This window comes from Patella vulgata, chromosome 1 (assembly GCF_932274485.2).
Source record: "Patella vulgata chromosome 1, xgPatVulg1.2, whole genome shotgun sequence".
NCBI lineage: Eukaryota > Metazoa > Mollusca > Gastropoda > Patellidae > Patella > Patella vulgata.
In genome coordinates, this window is record NC_065879.2 from 83,672,286 (window position 1) to 83,693,458 (window position 21,173).

At 36.1% G+C, this 21,173-nt stretch overlaps 1 protein-coding gene and 1 long non-coding RNA gene across 3 annotated transcripts in view; one reads left to right on the forward strand and one right to left on the reverse strand.

Annotated features, from left to right (window-relative positions):
- Window positions 1–1,408: 1,408 nt before the first annotated feature.
- Window positions 1,409–17,659, reverse strand: LOC126831958 (alpha-tocopherol transfer protein-like). Of its 2 annotated transcripts, XM_050562626.2 has the most exons (8): window positions 17,558–17,659; window positions 16,413–16,566; window positions 14,211–14,444; window positions 13,325–13,401; window positions 12,117–12,233; window positions 9,734–9,844; window positions 9,490–9,591; window positions 1,409–7,681 (listed from the first exon to the last, which is right to left on the reverse strand). In XM_050562626.2, the coding sequence occupies exons 2-8, from the start codon at window positions 16,546–16,548 to the stop codon at window positions 7,526–7,528; spliced, it is 933 nt and encodes a 310-aa protein (XP_050418583.1). In that variant the 5' UTR covers window positions 16,549–16,566; window positions 17,558–17,659; the 3' UTR covers window positions 1,409–7,525. The 2 variants fall into 2 exon arrangements, with proteins under 2 accessions (XP_050418583.1, XP_050418587.1); XM_050562630.2 differs by lacking the exon at window positions 9,734–9,844.
- A 2,671-nt stretch (window positions 17,660–20,330) lies between these two features.
- LOC126816347 (uncharacterized) overlaps window positions 20,331–21,173 on the forward strand; it is a 15,254-nt gene continuing 14,411 nt past the window's right edge. Inside the window, exon 1 of the long non-coding RNA XR_007678319.2 lies at window positions 20,331–20,571. This is a non-coding gene — a long non-coding RNA (uncharacterized LOC126816347). The remainder of the gene's footprint in view (window positions 20,572–21,173) is intronic.

A 21,173-nucleotide genomic window follows, 5' to 3' on the forward strand; every position in this document is an offset into this window, starting at 1 on the left:
ACATACATTATGCAAGAGCTAAATCTGACTATTGCAAGTCTTTATTTAGGCTTCAGATGTTATAGAAATTATTAATTAGACCTTTATTACACAACAAGCTCAAAATCAACTCTGTAGACCCACAGATGGTTTGGATACAGTTTGGATTTAAAGAGTCGTCCATTTAAAATTAAATCAATAAATGGCGGAACAAGCTAATGTTTACCGTTAGTCGCTGATGTCACTACCGGAAACTGGTGATGAAAGGCCTGCCAAGCGAGGCTACCATAGCCATTGAGCATGTTACTTGATAATCTATAATATGTGTGTGGAGTTATCGTCTGTCAATCAAACGATCGCCAATTCTCATAGACGGTGCAGACACAATTGATGCCTATTTCTGGTCCAAACTTCCAACAGCGACAATTCCGTTCAGAACAAAGTAGTTTGACTGAAATTTTCAACATTTTCTTTTTTTAAAATCTATTTTTGAATTATTATAGCAAGAATGGCCAACTCTTTATAAAACTTTTAACTAATGTATCTTTACAGGAAATTTTAACTTGCTCGCAGCCCTGCATACATTGCTATAAACAACATTTTAAGATAAATGTGATCCTTTGACAAAATAAATGAAATGAAATGAAATGGGGTTTAACATTCTACTCTTTTGCTCCCATACAGGCTAATGAAGACGAGCATATGCCAGACAACGGCACTAAGACCTACTCTTATATCGAATTCCAACTGCCAGGGGTTCTTTTACGTGCATGCCAATGTGGTCACGGGACCTCAGTTTTTCGTCCCATCCAAATGACTACACATTTTCCTTTGCCAGGCCCTCCGTCCTGTACCACTGACATGGGGAAACCACGCAAGGAAATCAAAGTCAACTTTCTCTGCCAACACCAGGATCGAACCCCAGGCCTCCTGTTTTGTGAACCAGCACCTTAAGTACCCTGCCAAGCGTTATTTTATGCCCCATTAAAATGACAATATGTCTTTCCTTCTCAGTACCGTCGTCCTACACCACTGACAAGGGGAAAGCATGCTCGAACTGCCAACACCAGGATCGAACTCACGCCATCCTGGTTAGTGAACCAGTGCCAAGTTAACTACCCTGCCAAGGGTTATTTTACGTCTCATCTGAACAACAATTCGTTGTCCCTTGACAGGCCCTCCGTCCTACACCACTGACTAGTTGAAACCATGCTGGGAACTCAAAGTAAACTTTCTCTGCCAACACTGGAAATGAACCTCGGACTTCCTGGTAAGTAAGCAAGCACCATACCCACCGAGTTGCCGCGGATCCCACAGCAGTAGTTTCTTTAGGAACAGCTTCTGATCGGACCCTGTGTGTCCTAGAGGACAGGGTTTGATCAGAAGCGTTCCTAAAGGAATTACCACAGTATTAGAACAACAAAGAAAGTTGGTTAATGAATATTTTATATATTACTGGTATATATATATATGATATATGAAATAAAGTTGATATGTTTAAGGAACATAAATATCAGTATAACATAAAGTTTATATTATTAATGTTAGTGCTAACTTAAGTTATTACTGGGTCAACCTTAACTCAGAATTAAGGCCTGAACACACGGAAGATTTATCATGTTTACTTCATAATAAAGGAAGTTAATATCAACATAACATAAATTTTATATTATTAATATTAATGCTTATATAAATTATTGTTAGGGCAACCTTAACACAGAATTAAACCTGAACACACTAAGAAACAGAGAGAGGGAGAGAGAGAGAGAGTTATACCTCTACCTCTAAATGTCATTCAAGGCTTGTTTATAATTAAACATATATAAAAATAAATCATAACTTGAAAAACAATCTAAAGTTAAAAGAAGAGACAGAAATGATAAATGTATATATATATGATTTGTATAAGTATTAAATGAATAAAATTAAAGGCTCGATGTCTCATTTACATTTTACATGTTCGCAAAAATATCAAATATCTCACAGCTTAATACATGCTAAATATGTACTCGGATTGATTATTTAACATTTAATTAAAGATTCATATTATGTAAGATTTAGATAAAAGCGAGAAATGGGGTTTAACTGACTAAGTCATTATGGGACTAACATATGGTTCAATTTTATTTCAATAATTCTCTTTCGTGCAGGGGTCTTTAGCTGTGGAAGGAAACCAGAGGACCTGAGGACCTGGAGAAAACCCATGAGGCTGGGCAGGTGTCCCTACTCCTTGTCACATACAAGCGGAGCAGCATAGATCAAATAAATTTCAATTTATCATAACTTTGTAAATACTGAACGGAATAGAACCATTATTGAACCAATATTCCTATTAAATATTAAACTTTCAGAATATTGTAAAAGGGTTTAACGTCCACTCGATGCAAACTAGGTCATTTCTTCATTAACATGGTTCAATTTTATTTCAATAATATGCTTGGGGTCTCTATAGCAGTGGGAGGAAACCGAAGAAAACCCACCAGGTTGGACAGGTGCCCTTACTCCTTGTCAAGTACGAGTAGGGAATCAAAACCACTCAATAACAGACCTTATGATCTAAGGAGCATGCATTCGGCCACCCAAACCCCTAGTTTGCAAGAGATTCCTATATTGCTAAATGATACATCGAGTATTTAATATTTGTGGCAATATTAGACATAAAAATAATTAAAGAGAGAGAGAGAAATGGGGTTTAACGTCCACTCGACACAAACTAGGTCATTTCGGGACTAACATATGGTTTAACTTTATTTACATAATTCGCTTGCGCGTAGGGGTCTTTAGCAGTGGGAGGAAACCGGAGGCCCCGGAGAAAACCCACGAGGTTGGACAGGCGACCCTACTCCTTGCCACGTACAACCGGGGATTCGAAACCACGCCAGTCGACTCAATGACAGACTTTATGATACAGCGCGCGCACGCTAACCATTCAGCCATCCAACCCCCCAAAAATAATTAACAAAACAAAAAATCAACAATGCTCTAATTTTACACAACAACATGGACTAGAAGCTAAACCTTAAGAGGCGAGTGACGGAATTATAACATAACAAAACAATTGTGCATTTTTCAGACATGTCTAATTTTCACATCTTCATCCAGGGTGAAATGTATGCAACTTGTAATTAACATTTAGTTAAGAAAACAAAATATATTAAAAATAACTATTTATCTTTTAATCAAGAAAACAAACCCAAAATATCAACGGTAGTTAATCTCTATCTAAATTGATGAAATGAACCTAAATTGAATTATTTATCATTTAATAAAGAAATAGTAGATAATCTCACGGTTTGGATTCAATTGGATTTAGGTGAATCAACAGATTTATCCGAAGTGGTGATGGATTACCTGTCTATATCTTCTGACGCAGATGACGAAAATTTTGGGTATTGTTCAATTCATCTTTGTAACAATGTTCTAAATGTACACAACTGTAAGCAAAATCTTGTTATGTTTGAAAGAGTAGAATTTATTTACAGAGTTTAAATACTGTTTATAGAACTAATGGTGGTATATTTTATTTATATTAAAGTCACCGAACAATATCTAAGTTTTCATGGCTTAATCTGCACAGCTGTAATTACTGACAGCTATACATGTATTCTAGTCTAGTCAGCTGTAATTGCTGACACCTATCTCGGTATTCTAGTCTGGTCAGCTGTAATTGCTGGCAGCTATGCTGTAATCTAGTCTACTCAGCTGTAATTGCTGATAGGTATCTCTGTACTCTAGTCTAGTCAGCTGCAATTACTGACCGCTATCTCTATTATTTAGTCTAGTCAGCTGTAATTACTGACAGCTATCGCTGTATTCTAGTCTAGTCAGCTACAATTGCTGACAGCTATCACTGTAATCTAGTCTAGTCAACTGCAATTGCTGCCAGCTATCTCTATATTCTAGTCTAGTCAGCTGTAATTGCTGACAGCTATCGTTGTAATCTATTCTAGTCAACTGTAATTGTTGACAGCCAATTAGAACTGTTCTGGGTATCATGTGTCCAAATATTGTATCTTGATTTGTGGAAATTTTGAAATGCAAAAGGTCCTATTTCTTAATCTTTAGAAATTCTTAGATACACTCTTTTGACACTTCACCGACGACGATATACTGAAATTAATTAACATTTAATTTAGAAAACAAAACTAATATATGTATATTAACAGTATATGTACAAGTAAGCTTGGATTATTTTGTGGATTTTAGCGTTATTAGTACATAGAAAATAGAAATAGAACTTGATTAAATAATAATACAAGATTCAAATAAATGAAAGAGGATATCAATTGAAATCAACAATTCAGAAAAAGAAACACACTATTTTTTTTTTTTTTTTTTTCTAATCCTGTGACAGTCAATTCATTTTATAAATTGTTAATATCAAAACTTTAAAATAAAATATGTATATTCAAGTAAGCTTAGATCATTTTATTGATTTCCGTGTTATTGGAACGTAAAATCATAGAAATATATATAATATATAACTTGGTTAAATAATAATAATAATGTGAGATTCAAATAAAAGAAAATATAAAAATAATTTATAATTCACTATATAATAAACATATATATTGGATTTCTGAGATCCTTGTTAAAATACAATTATATATTGTAAAGCAAAAACTTAGGCCACACCAAGTACACTTCGAGAATTTTGAGAAATATTTATTCTGCTTCCATTTGATAAAATTATTTAGTCTTTGTGTGTATGTCAGATGTGAAACGATGTAAAACTGCATTACAAAACAATATGGCGGCCATTCAGGACAGAGATTTATTCTCGAAGTATGAAGTAGATGGATCTGTGCGTGCAGAATGATGAAATCATAATAAGCCATAAATGTATTAGTAGTAAAGAAGCATTATGTAAAATTTATATAAAGAGCTGGTCCCCAGTTCACAAATCTCAGAGAGAGAGAGAGAGAGAGAGAGAGAGAAATAGGGTTTAACAGCCACTCGACACAAACTAGGTCATTTTGGGACTAACATATGGTTCAATTTTTATTTCGATAATTCGCTTGTGCATAGGGGTCTTTAGCAGTGGGAGGAAACCGGAAGCATGGTTTCTTAGTGATGTATTTGATACATTAAAACAACAATAGTTTTATAAAGGTCAATATTTTAATTAAAATATGGCGAACAATTTTGAGTAATCTCTTAACTTAAGTCTGAGAATGCTTTGTGAACTCGGGGCTAGGCTGTTCTTGTGATAATAGTTCAAAAATATTTAGCTCTTATATAATGCCTCTTTAAGAAGAATTTAAGAAACAACTATACATGTCAACATATGGAAACTAATTTTGGGGTGTCCTGAAACTAATTTTGGGGTGTCCTGTCAGCAAACCCTGTAATCCACCACTGGATGATATTTACTAGTATTACATAGCTTATATCTCTTATTACTACTTTCAACAATTAAACACTTGATTATCTTTGATAATACACTATATACAATATCATGATTTGTTTATGTCTTTAGATAAATATCGTGATATTTTATGTCTAATGAAAATATTGTGATTTTTTAATGTCTATAGGCAATATAATTATTTTATATCTACAGACAATGTCATGATTTTTTCATTTATATCTTTAGACAATGTCATGATTTTTTTTTATTTATGTCTTTAGACAATGTCATGAATTTTTTATGTCTGTAGTCTGCAATGTCATGATATTTATGTCTATAGACAAAGTCATGATTTTTATGTCTATAGACAATGTCATGATTTTTATGTCTATAGACAATGTCATGATTTGCACAAATTATAAACACGATAAAATTTAGGATTTCTAAAAGGATTTCATAATAAAACATCTTATTGAAACTAAACCCTGAGGAACAGTAGCAGTTTTTCTTATTAGGTTAATGGTATATTCCTAGCTACCCAAATAATGGTACACACAAGGTTTTCAGCCACCAATGTAAAGGTCACAGATGTTAAGAGTTAAACAGACGTCTGTGTCTGTCACATCAGTGGCCGAAACATTGCACATACCTGAGGTTTCAGCTACCAGGGAAAAGAAAACCTCTGTGGCCCAAACGTTGCACATTCATATGTTAATATATTTGGAAAGTTTCTAGCCACTATGTCAGTTTGTCTGCCATGATTCTAGCTACTATGTCAATACATCTGATATATCATCACAAGATTGTGTGACAATTGTGTAATAATGCTTTTGAGATACATTTTTCAGATCAGATTTGGACCTATATTGAGGGTGGAACTGACCCGAGAGTCATTCAAATTTTTTCCTTTAAGTTAATTTCAGCAAGTACCTAACTCCAATCTAATGAGATATCATTCTTGCTATCGCCAGTGGTATCGTTCCGTATTACTCCACTAACTTCTGGATCCATCCACAGGGTTTTCATGAATTTAATTATCTGCCCTTGATCGTAGCTTGATTCTATGAACCAATCAAAAAACAGTTTACATACGTGTTTTAACATCATAGTTTATGTTCACCACATGCTTAGTTGCAATAAAATGGGAGTTACTTCCCTTCACCTAATCGACTGCTCGATAAAAATAGCAGAAGTATCAAGGGTGGATAATTTTAATTCACGAGTTACTTCCCTTCACCCAATTGATTGGTCAATAAAACTAGCAGAAGTATCAAGGGTGGATAATTCAACTATGTGTCTCCCCCTTTGATGGACCCAGGGATTAGTAGTGTGTAACAGAACAATACCACTGGAGATATCGAGAATGATGAAATATCCAATGAATATAATATTACAAGTCTCGATGAAAGTAAAAGGCAGACTCAGCTGATTGGAGTCGTGATTTTAATAAAAAGGATTTCGGGTTACCGGTACTTCAGTCCATGTGGTTTGATTTTCATAATCACATACAGCACATCTTTAGAACAAATTTCTGAAAACCCGTCTTTTGTAAAACCCAAATTGACCAACATTTGATATGCTTAAATTGTTAGTTTTTCGTTGTTAGATATAAGAAAAAAAAGGTGTCAATTAGGTTCCTGTTTAAAATAGGGTCGGTTAAGTTACCGTAAACACATTATTTTTTTTAGATTGGCCTTATCACAAAATTACTTTGATCTTATGAAATGTTGATTCCACTTGATTAATAAAATCCATTAAGTTTTCAAAGTGAACAGTAATTTCAGCAGATATCAAAATATAATTTTTGTTAGGCCATAAAAAAAATATTTTGGTTTTCAGCTACATCATTTATTTTTAATTTAAAAAAACAAAATCTATATATTAACTGATGACCAGAATACTCTTTTGTTCGGCCTTAATAAATTATCCGCACTGATTATCAGAATATTGTTTTTTGTATTGCCTTAACATGGTTTAAATGTGATGTTCACCAAAAATTCTACTTGTTCCAAATCTCTAAATTAGGGACCTTCTCAAAATTTCAAAACTTGAGTCCAAATGTATAACCTGTGAACAGATCTCTGGGTTATACGCTTGGAAGCAAGTTTTGAAATTTTGTGACAGTCCCTAAGGCCTAAATTGTGAAAACTTAAAAAGTTCAGTATAATCAAGGGAAGCTTGGAATGAGGTAATCAGCTAATTTACATCCAATTTACGAAATGATCCTGTCACACTATTAGCCATGGCATCTTGGTTTTTCGTTTCTGTGGTAACAGCCTGAACGTCATAGAAACCATATTTAAGATCATCCCTGAATTCATCTTCAAATGTCTTCAAGTGATCTGTCCATTTCTGTTGACATAAATAAAAAAAAACCTCATAAAGATAAAGGCTATCCCTCATAATCTGAATGTCAAACAACCCTCCTATCCTTGCCCTTATTTTAATGATTAAATCCTACTATTGTATCAACTGGGGGGGATCTCTCATACTCTGAATGTATCACTAACCCCAAACAAATCGTCACTTTGATTAAACCCTACCCTCATACTCTGAATGTAAGACAACTCTCCAACAACTGCCTCCTTTTTGGGGGTTAAAATCCTCCTACCTTGGTATCAAATATAAGAGCCCTTCCCTCATACTACTGTCCTTTTTTTTTGATAAAATCCTACACTCATACTCTGAACGTAAGACAACCCTCCTTCCACTGCCCTTTTTGATTAAATCCTACCTTGGTATCAAAGGTGGGATCCATTCCCTCATACTCTGAACTTAAGACAACCTACTACCACTGCCCTTTTTGATTAAATCCTACCTTGGTATCAAAGATGGGATCCATTCCCTCATACTGTGAACTTAAGACAACCTACTACCACTGCCCTTTTTGATTAAATCCTACCTTGGTATCAAAGGTGGGATCCATTCCCTCATACTCTGAACTTAAGACAACCTACTACCACTGCCCTTTTTTTGTTTAAATCCTACCTTGGTACAATCAGATTAAAACACAGATCCTATTTCGTTTCGTTTTTATAGTTCAAAATTTCGATTTTACTTGTCTTTACTACACTTGGATCTGGAAGCGTTGTTATTTAACTTGTGTTCTGCTTGAAATGAGGGGTCAGCCAATCAAATGGTCTGTCGAATCGAGCGTTTGACCTTTTTTGCGCGGAACTGTGGGTAGACATTAACGGCAATAGAAATCAAAACAAAGCAAAAGTAGATAAAAAATACATGGCGGTCGCTAATTGGTTAATCGAATGACTGACGTAATCGGGTCAAATGTCGCTTGCTTGGTACCTGACATCATAGAACGTGAACTCCCACTATAACTTGTTAGATCTACATGTAGTGTAGGCCATCGAAAGTATAAAAAACGAAACGAAATATAGATCTATATTTTAATTAGATTGACCATGGTATCAAATATAGGAGCCTTTCCCTCATACTCTGAATGTAAGACAGCCCTCCAACCACAGTCCCCTTTGTTTTGATTAAATCCTTCCTTGGTATCAAATATTGGAGCCCTTCCCTCATACTCTGAATGCAAGACAACCCTCGTACCACTGTCTTTTTTTTGGATCAAATCCTACCTTGGTATCAAAGATGGGAGCCCTTCCCTCACATGACTGCCCCTGTTTTTGATTAAATCCTACCTTTGTATCAAAGGTGGGATCCCTTCCCTCATACTCTGAATGTAAGACAACCCTCCTACCACTGCCCCTTTTTTTGATTAAATCCTACCTTGGTACCCTCATTCTCTGAATGTAAGACAACCCTCCAATCACTGACCCTTTTCTTTGATTAAACTCTACCTTGGTATCAAAGGTGGGAGCGTGTCCCTCATACTCTGAACAAGACAACCCTCCAATCACTGCCCCCCTTTTTTTGGATTAAATCTTACCTTGGTATCAAAGATGGTAGCCCTTCCCTCATACTCTGAACGTAATAAGACAACCCTCGTACGACTGTCCTTTTTTTTGATTAAATCCTACCTTGGTATCAAATATAGGAGCTCTTCCCTCATACTCTGAACATAAGGCAACCCTCTAACCACTGCCCCCTTTTTTTTGGATTAAATCCTACTTTGGTACCCTCATTCTCTGAATGAAAGACAACCCTCCTACCACTGCCCCCTTTTTTTGATTAAATCCTACCTTGGTATCAAAGGCGGGAGCCTGTCCCTCAAACTCTGCTGGTAAATACTGTACATCAATATATTCATGTAATTCCTTCACTCTATCGCCATGGAAATGTATCTATAAACAAACCAATAGTCCAATAAATATCACAGAAACAATTAAAAAGAGAGAGAGAGAGAGAGAGCGAGAGAGAGAGAGAGAGAGAGAGAGATGCCTTTAAGTTAATTATATAAAAAAAATATTGAAAAATCAGACTTACTCGTTTGACAATCTTCTCTTTTAGAAATTGTTTTATTATCATAAAAACATAATCAAAAAAACTTGGTTCATTGATATAGTGGATTGATTTAAAACGAGCAGGAAAGGCTTCCTGAAAAATTCATATCATATCATTAAAAATACATTATGCAAGAGCCAAATCTGCTTATTGCAGGCCTTTCTTTAAGCCTGAAATGTTATCTAAATTATTAACTAGACATTAAAGTAGCTAAGTCTTTAACTCAATATCCTCCAAAATCTTACACGTTGAAAATACGAATTATTTGTCAATTCAAATCAACATTGATGTTGTGATCTTACCAGGAAAAGGCAGGCTTCTGATATCCAATATTTAAGACAAAATAAACATTTTACCATTGGTACACGAATCGTGTACCATAGTGCGTTTTAGCGTCATTTGCAACAAGTGACCAGAAAGAACAAGGCTAGACATATTCAACAGGAGAGCCTGCTTAATGGACTGGAATAACCAGACGCTAGAAATTGCTATAGGGTTGAGACACATGCTGTATTTCGCTGGACATAACTGATTTGAAATTAAGAGTCAAAAAGGAAACAATTGAATGTAAATCAGTTTATATACAATCAGATTACATTATTATATGCGTTTCGACCAATTTGGGTCAATTTCTAGGTCCCAAATATTAGCGATTTAGCTCCTTTAACTTATCCAGACCATAATCAACTCTCAATGCCATTGTTAGCCTGCGATATTTATTGGATTTGAATCCGATCTGCTGCTCAACGCTCATTGATGATTAAATCCAAAAATGGATAATCGATACTATGTTTTTTATCGTACCAACTTTAGTAATGATTATCGAGGCTGGGCTTAATATTCAATCACTAAATTCTTGATTCAGAGTGGATCAATTTAACTGAAATTTTCAGCATATTCCCTTTACATCATCTAGTTTTTAACTATTATAGTGAGAACTGCCAGCTCTTCATCTAATCTCCCATAACGCCCCTTTAAAGATGAATCCACACACAGTGAGAAATCGTTGCAAATATTTACAAAAAATGTTCTTGTTTAAAAATAATAATAATGTGCATTTATAGAATGCTTGATCGATCCAAGGTGCATGGTAAAATGAAATGAAATGGGGTTTAACGTCCTACTGTTCTGCGCCGACTGGGGTAATAAAGACAGGCATACGCCATGCATTGTGCTATGAGGGAAATTTCGCCCGAACAGCGGCACTAAGGCCTACTCTTATACTGACTTCCAACTGCCAAGGGCTCTTTTACGTGCCCACCAATTTGTACATGGGACCTCGGTTTTCGTCCCATCTAAATGACTAGATAGCTGTCCTTGTCAGGCCCTCCGTCCTGCACAAGGGAAACCACGCCGGAAAATCCTGATGAACTTTCTCGGCCAATGCAGGGATCGAACCCGCAACTTCCAGATTAGAGAGCCAGCATCTTACCCACTTGGTCACTGTGGTTCCCAAGTGTGGTAATAAGTCAATGACTACTGTAAATAATACATCATAAACATATGTTTTTTTAAGTCTAGATTTAAACTGAGCAAGTCATTCCACAAATGCAGACTGTACACCAATAATGTAATGTATAACACACAGGAATTCAGGGTTCATCAACCAATCATATTAGGCCTATTAATTTTTTCACAAAAAAGATTGGCACACATAGCGAAAATTTGCTGCAAATATTTACAATATTACTGCTCCTGTTAACACTAACACATGAAATTCACAACGGCGACAATCAGTCACCCAAAGTCACAATTTGCGATAAAAATATGAAAGTGGCCACAAAAAATTGATTTTGGCGATGACGTTTTGGGGTACTGGTGATTCTTTTTGAGAACTGGCGAACGGAAATAATCTTAAAATTCTAATCATGTGTATCCTAGAGCGGTACATGAGGCCTTTTCGCGGCACTTTACCGTGTGATGCGGTAGGGTTGACAGCTCTGGGGACAATCAGAGTTTAACAATCAACAGCACAACCTCAGGTTGATAAAATCTTAAATAAAATGAAGACGGCTGATAAAATCTGTGTTTGAAATACTAATTCATGATAAAAAGGGAGTTCTGTTCAATATGAAACGTAATGGCCACCTCTCCCTCATCACCAAATAAGAAACAAAATTAAATAGATATTTGTAAAGAACTAAAACTTCAATGTAATATGGCCTTATTTGGTACTGTGAATATGCTTAGAGTATAACCTGAGGCCTAAATAAATAGAAGCTCCTTCATGAGTCCCTACCCCACTCCTAACTGTTCACAGAAATAGTAAGCAAACTTAAATAGGTATTTCTGAATAATAACACTTGAATGTAATATGGAGGTACTTGGTATTGTGAATATGCTTTGTAATAAATTTGAATATAACCTGTAAGAGTGCAGACAATCTCTTGGCAAATAATGGTGAAATGGCCTTGGCATGAGTCCAAGTAATTTCACCTAATTCAACCATTAAAATCACTCCATTTACTTGTGTCTCTTCATCCTAAAACAAAAACATGAAGAAATGTTAATTTCTACGCCTGAGAGAGAGAGAGAGAGAGGGGGAGGGAGAGAAATGGGGTTTAACGTCCACTCTCCACTCGATACAGACTAGGTCATTTCGGGACTAACATCATATCGTTTAATTTTATTTCAATAATTCGCTTGCACGTAGGGGTCTTTAGCAGTGGGAGGAAATATAGGAGGACCGGGAAATAAACCCACGAGGCTGGACAGGCAACCCTACTCCTTGTCATGTACAACCGGGGATTTGAAAACCATCTCAGTTTGGAGCATTTCTCTGCAAGGAGCGAAGTTGATCGAGATTTAGATTTGGGTGGTGGTTTGTGACCATCCTAACCTATCCCAAAATTGAGTCCGGAAACAATGATTTAAGTTGAGAAAGAAATGTTGTTAAACTTCCACTTGACTCAAACTAGGTCATTTCGGGACTAACATATGGTTCAATTTTATTTCAATAATTCACTTGCACGCAGGGGTCTTTAGCAGTGGGAGGAAACCAAAGAGCCCTGAGAAAACCCACGGTGTTGGACAGGTGACCCTACTCCTTGCCACTTGACTCAATGACAGGCCACAATGCTAAATACACAAGATTAAAGGGACCATCCCCATGGTAACGGATTCTCAGAAATAAAAGTCTGTGTATGTATGAAATTTAAGTGCCAAAACATAGAGGAATGGTGTATTTAGCTTGTCTAAAATTTTCAGCTCAAAATTAAGATTTTGTGTCAATTTTTTTGTTTGGTGACCTGATAATCTATTGCCGTACCTTTAGAGGTCTATACAGTGCATGACCCACATGTTGTACTTGATAACGAAAGGTAAATTTCACCTACACATTATCCAGACACCGTATAATACTGCTTGGGACATCGATCTCCATTTCCAAATGAAGACTGACAGGTTTAAGTTGTTTGAAAACGTATCACGTATATTGAGTTAGTTGCTCGGCTTTAAGGTAGAAGGATTCTTAGGGCTTTTAACACAATATTAAGCAGTTTTATTCCCCAAAATATCATCGAGATTGGCCCTTTAAATAATTTCAGGATTACAGTGTAACAATAGACCACTTACCTCAATAAGCTTACTTAATGTTAAATAGTTTAATTTAAATATATCCATTAACGGGCATTGACTTGGATCCCATTTACCTAAAATAAACAAAAATTAAACATAACCAAAAACTAAAATAAACAAACACTAAAATCAAAATCTATAAACACTTATAGCTGGCCTCCAGATCCATTCACTTGATTTGATATTTGTTGTATATTTCTAGTAATGTCTGTGTAGTTTGTCTTATCGGTTGTTTTTTTTGTGTGTAGTGCGGTCCTCCTGCATTTAATATTTAAGGAGAAAGAGAGAGAGAGAGAGATAGGGGGGGGGGGCAACTTCCACTCGACACAAACTGGAGTAGCAGTGGGAGGAAACTGGAGGACCCAGAGAAAACCCATAAGGTTGGACAGGTGACCCTGTCTACTCCTTGTTCACGTACAAGCTGGGAATCAAAACCATGCCACTTGACTAAATGGCCACCCAACCCTCCTTACTATTTAAAGAAAGATTCCAATTTATACAAAACAAACACTAAAAGTCTAGATCTATACACTCTCTCTTTAAACAAAGATCATTTATTATAATTTATGATTAATACCAAAATCAAATAATAATATAGGCTATGTGAACTGCAAAACATATAACAGTGTCTCATATCCTATTACAGTTTTATAAATAAAAAAACAATAATTTATGATTAAAGGACAATATTGGTGTCAGCCATTATCACACATGTAATAGAACTGGTTAAACACATTCCTAATATAATTTATCACAGAGATCATTGCTACGATAGATGTCTAATGAAGGTTTCAAGAAGAAGTGACAAAATCAAAAGGAAAACATGAGTTATCCTTATATATTATAACTGAATGATGTCCACAGTATAATAATAAACTCTTACCTGGTCTAACAATCATAACTTTACGCCCTTGTTTATCAGTATGATCTAATACCCCTGTCACTTTTGATTCTATAACACAATCAACAGCTGATGGCACCATATCTTTAAACATTTCAGGGTTATCTTTTCTGATTTTATAATAACTTTTAACCAAATTGAAGGCTCGCTCCTGGTCAAACTTTTTGGCTCTTAAAAAACGTACGAGAAATTCTGAATCCAGTCTGGACTTTAACCCTTAAAAAGAAAAAAGAAACATTGTTTAAACATTGATGACAGGTATTAACTAAATGAACATTTGTCTTTTTATAAAGCATCTATATTTAGTCCAAGCAGAAAACATTTGTGATCGAGAGAGAGAGAGAGAGAGAAATGGGGTTTAACGTCCACTCGACACAAACTAGGTCATTTCGGGACTAACATATGGTTTTTAATTTTATTAACATAATTCGCTTGCGCGTAGGGGTCTTTAGCAGTGGGAGGAAACCGGAGGACCCGGAGAAAACCCACGAGGTTGGACAGGCGACCCTACTCCTTGCCACGTACAACCGGGGATTCGAAACCACGCCAGTCGACTCAATGACAGACTTTATGATACAGCGCGCGCACGCTAACCATTCAGCCATCCAACCCCCCCATTTGTGATCGAAAGTAGTCACTGTTTTGATGTAGTGTAACTATACATTAAGTTTCATCACTCTCTCTGAATTAGCTCTGCTTAGCATTAATGAAAATGTTAGTCATTGAATTCAGTCAAGACATTCACCTTATGAATATCTACACTAAGTTAGAACATTCCAACTCAATTAAAAGTCATGGAAAAGGCAGGGGACAATAACAAAAATATCGGTAGTGACAGTCCAGGCCTTCTCATCCTTCACCCTCCCAAAAAAGATAGATAGAGAAAGAGGCGGTTTAACATCTACTCTACACAAACTAGGTCATTTTGGGACTAACACATGGTTCAATTTTATTTCAATAATACACTTGCGCGTATGGGTCTTTAGCAGGGGGAGGAAACCAGAGTACCCGGAGAAAAACCCACTAGGTTGGACAGGCAACCCTACTCCGTGTCACATACAACCAGGGAATCAAAACCACACCAGTTGACCCAATGACAGACCTTATGATCCAACCCCTCTCACCAAATTAAAGTTATAAACTGTATGGGAACCACAGTGGCTCGGTGAGTATGGAGCTGAGTCACCAACTAGATCTCAGTATTGGTCAAGAGAGTTCCTCTGGATTTGGGAGCCATGGTAAGCAGGAGGTTCTGTGTTCGATCCTTGCAATCGCTGAGAAAATTCATCAGGATTTTCCTGCGTGTTTCCCCCTTGTCAGACAGTAGTGTAGGACGGAGGGCCAGGCAAAGGACAATGTATAGTCATTTGGACGGGACGAAAAACCAAGGTTCCGTGTAAACATTGGTGTGCACGTAAAAGAACCCTTGACAGTTGGAATTTGATATAAGAGTAGGCCATAGCACAGATGTCCGGACAACATTTCCCTGATAGCACACTGTATGAAAAATGCCTGTCTTCTTTAGACCAGTTCGAGCAGAACAGTAGGACGTTAAACCACATTTCATTTTGTTTCCTCAGGATTTTCCAGCTCTGTTACCCCTGTCAGTGGTATATATCTTTAAAGGAGCTAAATCGCTAATATTTGGGACCTTAGAAATTGACACAAATGGGTCACAATGCATATAATAATGTAATATGAATGTATATAAACTGATTTACATTCAATCGTTTCCGTTTTTACTCTAATTTCAAATCAGTTATGTTCGGCGAAATATGCCAGAAGTCTCAATCAAATGGCAATCTCTAGCAGCTGGTTATTCCAGTCTACACTGATAGCATTTACTGTGCATGCTCTCCAGATAAGAATGTGGCGTCACCGTTTGACATGACTTGTGGAATATGTCTAGCCTCTTTCTTGAGGTCCCTTGATACAAATGGCGCTGAAATGCATTACCAATGGTAAAATGTTTATTTTGTCTTAAATATTGGATATCAGAAACCAATCTTTTCCCGGTAAGATCACAACATCAATGTTGATTTAAATTGACAAATAATTTGTGTTTTCAATGTCGAAGACTGTGGATGATACTGACTTAGAGACTTAGCTACTTTAACATGTAATGACTGATTTCATAAAGCACAATTTACTAATATTTTGTTGGCTTATCGAAAAGATACTAACCCGGGCAAGACTGTATTCTTGTCCTTAAAGTATTTATTTCTACATTTCGTGTTTCTGGATCTTCATTAAGTTCATTTTTTGCTTTTTCAAGTAGTTCAGCAGATAATGTTGATTTAAAGGGAGGGTAGGTTTCCATTTTATTCAAATAAAATCCCTGTAAGAAACAAAATAATAATATTATTTTAATGTAAAGTATTTATAAACCAAACACAAACTAGGTCATTTCGGGACTAACACATGGTTCAATTTTATTTCAATATAAATCAACTGCGCGTGGGGATCTTTAGTAGTGTTAGGAAACAAGAGGACCCGGAGAAAACCCACGAGGTTGGACAGGCGACCCTACTCTTTGCCACGTACAACCGGGGTAAACCAAACACACTCCAGTTAAGTTTTAAGATTTTTTTCAAATAGTGCATAGTTTGAGCTACATTTTGCTTTATGTGAAAGTTTGCTCTGTACATGTCATAATCTGAGTAAAGTAAAGGTAGGCCTAGGCCTATTCTAGATATCAAATTATTTTCAGCAAGTTTTGTCCATAACTTTCTCTTACAATGTCATGGGGTTTTGACCAACCAAATTAATCCTGGGGGTGGGGTTATCCGTTGAGGACAGCAGTTCTAACATTTAATAACACATTGACTATTTTTGTGTCACTGGGATTTGACAATTATATTGCCCAAATCCACCCAAATCGTGCTACCGCCCTACAGAATCACTATTTATTCTACCTCAGTACGCAGGCGCTAATGTGGTGTGAGATCATATATAACACCCTGGAACACCCTCAGCAAATTTGAACTGAAGTCTCTAGGACCACGGCAAGTACTACTACTACTACTAGGTGTACGAAAGTGCAATAGCGCCAGTACGCATTCAGGCATTATCATAATAATTATAAAAACACGGTACTGGCAATACTGGGTTTTTTTTTGTAATTGTTGATATCGATTACCAATTCACCTTTCAAGTGATTGTCAGTGTCACCAAGTGACCAACCAATTGACTTCCTTCATTCAAATCTTCAAAAACGTCAAATCGACAAATTAAGTAGATCTACTCTTGCCTTTTAATATTTATTATCATTTTTAAAGCTTAGTCGAAAATTTTACGGCAATACAGTGATCATGATACTTGACACTTACCAATTTAGTTCAATTCTCAATAATTGCAACAATAATCAATGGACGGTAATAGGCCTATTGCTTTGGTGTTTTTGTTTTTTTTTTTACACCCAGCAATGAGAGTTGCGTCCCTTCTCAAAATGATCGGAAATTTAAAATTATGAAATGAAGTGATTATAATACGAAACGAAATTCTATAGCATAAGGCTCTTTGTACAGTACTTAGAGGGCGCATGATTCTATTTTTTGGAACCTTGAAATAGACATAAAATGGTTCCAAAAGCACATATTAATGTAATATGAATTTATGTAAGATGATTTATATTCAATTTTTGAAAAATATATTGTAATTTATAATCAGTTATGTTCTTTGAATCACGTGAACAGTTCAAATTGAACAGCAGTCGTTTAATAACGCCTGCCATGTGCATTCTGCACGTTTTTTAAATTATTATTTTGTCGTTTGTGAATCAGCCTTTACTAATTACTTCCACGTTGTGTTGTAGGATGTATTTTTATTTGTTCATTACAAAATGGCCCCCGAAACCATGGGTACACGATTCGCCTACTGATTATAAAATGTTAAAAGTAATAGTGTCTCAAATTGAAATCGATCAATATTGATTGAAATTGATCAATATTGATTGAAATTGATCAATATTGACTTCTAATTCGTGTTTTTAATTTCGAATATTATGGAAAATACTGAGTTAGAGACTCAGCTCCCTTAACGTGACATGTTACTCTCATCAGTAGACCTACATGAAAGAAATGTAAAAATATGCCATTCATTTACAGCATCTCGAAGTTGATTGCTATATGTTGTCCCTTTACCCTGCAAGGAGCCACCAATAGCTGTATCGAGACAGAGGTGTAGGGTTATTGGTGACCCCCTCCCAATATTCGGGCTATTAGAATTTTCGGGAGGGAGGAGACGGATGAAATGAAAATAAATTCTATAATATATTATTTGTGGAAAGATGGGGGGGGGGGCTTTTCTTTTGGTCTGGGGCCATGCTGTCAGGTACGGCAGTTATCGGGCATCGGTCTTCATTTTAATTGTTTCATCAGTGTTAAAATATCTAAAATCGATGTAATAAACAGTGCCAATATATTATAGCGCCACTCAAAAGTAGTACTCTAGCTGTCATGTGCGAATTCCTTCTTTTTTTTTTTTCGTGCATCCTCATTATTAGTTTTTTCGGGAAGTAAAAATTCTGGTGTCCGGTAAATGCAACTGTAACAGTCTCATAGATTGATTCATTGGAATTCAGGTGGGCATAGAGAAGGATTTCGGGAAGTAAAAACGTATAAATAAAGCTAAACTGGAAGACGGTAGCAGTGCATGCCGCTCGCGGACGACCAGATTCGCCGACCGAAGCTCTGAGAAAAATCTGAAATTCAGGTGTGCACAGAATGGGATTTCGGTTGCAAAGTCATATAGTTAAGGCTATATTAAATCACTGTCTTGATTCTCATCAATGGCAAACGGCCATATTTCGGTTGAGTGGGATTTCGGTTGCAAAGCCACACCAAGCACGGATATATGGGGCCACTTTCGAGTTGCTGTAGAATGGGATTCAGGTGCATGGGCACAGAGTGGGATTTCGCTTGAAAATCCCAAAAGAATAATATTGGATATCGCTCTAGTTGCTGTACCCACGGGTGGAAAGGTCTGCATGAAAACGCGTTTGCGGCGTCTAAATTTCTATATAAAAAATATAAAAAAAATTAAAAAAAATGGGGAATTTTATTTCTGCCCCCAACCCTTTCCCCTCTTTAGCTCATTGAGCTCACACGCCTTTGACCACCAAGAAATGAAATGAAGGTGAGCGTGTAATATCTATATAATATTTAAAATAACATTAAAGAAAGAAGAACAATAAAATAGAATTTTAAAAATGAAGCAAATAATTAAATGAATTAAATCTAATTATGAATAAGGTAACGTCAGATATACACAAACCCAAATAGTCCAAAGACTGTTCTATTTCCGGGTCTAACAAGTAAAAATCGTCTAGTCTTTCGGATGGGAAGAAAAAAGGGGGTTCAACGGATGAACTTCACCCATATGTACTCGTTGGCATATGGGTTTGGAATTCAATGGAGAACAGGCAGAAATACCACTACCCGTACAGAATCCAATTACTTATAACACACTACATGGCATATACCCGTCTTCATTAGCCCGGTTGATTCAGAAAAGTAGGACGTCAAACACTATTTCATTTTTTTTTTTTTTTTTTTTTAACTAGCACAAAATGAAATGAAATGAAATGAAATGGGGTTTAACGTCCTACTGTTCTGCTCCTATACTGGGCTAATGAAGACGGGCATACTCCAACCAAATTATATTTAGCAATTTGGCTGGATCGTTATTTTATTTTATTTAAGTCTTGATACATTTGCTCGCACTGTACACGTAACCATAGAAACATAAATAATTACACGTTAGTCTCAAAACCATGGAAGTTTATTTGCACGTACACCGGACCTTGCGAAATCCACTGATTGAGAAAGGTCTGGATAACCTTGTTTTGTCACACCTGTATGGTAGCCCATGCGTGTAATGGTGGATTTTCCACTGATGTTTTCCTTTTTATACATTTCATTTTATTTCACATTTCGTTTACATTTCATTTTAGATATCATTTTTATTACAACTCTGTTCTAATTTTACTTCATTTATTAAATGGATTTTAAGATGAAATCAGAAAAACTATTCAAAACCAAAAATCACCATTGTACCTATGGGCCACCATACATATGGATAGTCTTGTTTACTGGTCCTGAATACCTGTGTTACGACGGTTATGTAGGTCAGATACATGAAAATGTCGCCTGACAGCAAGAAAAATAGACTATTATTAGGTTTAATTTGATACAGAATTGAGGATCTGGATTGTATATAGGGCCTAATCTTGTAGAAATATTCCATGTAGCCGCTATCATCAAGATGAAGACGATCTGTAGTAATATAGTAGGCCTATATTATTTGTGTGTATTAACCACATGGAGATGCATCCTATCTTTAGGTAATGACTAATACTGAAAAATGACATAGCATATATGTATTTAAATCATATTTATCTACTCATCAAATCATGGAAATGGCAAATAATATTCATGTTAATTCGGAGATATTCGCCAGGGAACTGTCATATTTTACAGTCAATTTCTGGAGGCCATGAAATGAAATGGAATGGGGTTGAACGTCCCACTGGGCTAATGAAGACCCGCATACACCTATGAGGGAAATACGGCCTACTCTTATATCGAATTCCAACTGTCAAGATATCTTTTACGTTGACACCAATGTATATATACATGGGACCTTAGTTTTTTTTTATCCCATCCAAACGACTAGACAGCTGTCCTTGTCAGGCCCTCCGTCTTGCATCACTGACAAGGGGGGAACAATGCAGGGATCAAATATCCAACCTCCAGGCTAATGAGCCAGCACCTTACCCACTTAGCCAGTATTCTTTGACTTACACTGGGGTCCAAAGGCAAAGGGTTTTATAATTTCAAAACAAACAAATGTGGCGCTTTTTAAAGGCCCTGACTGAACATCATTAAATTTGAGGAATTTTGAATCACTTCAAAAGACAACATTGTGAAAGTCGAGTCTCTAAAA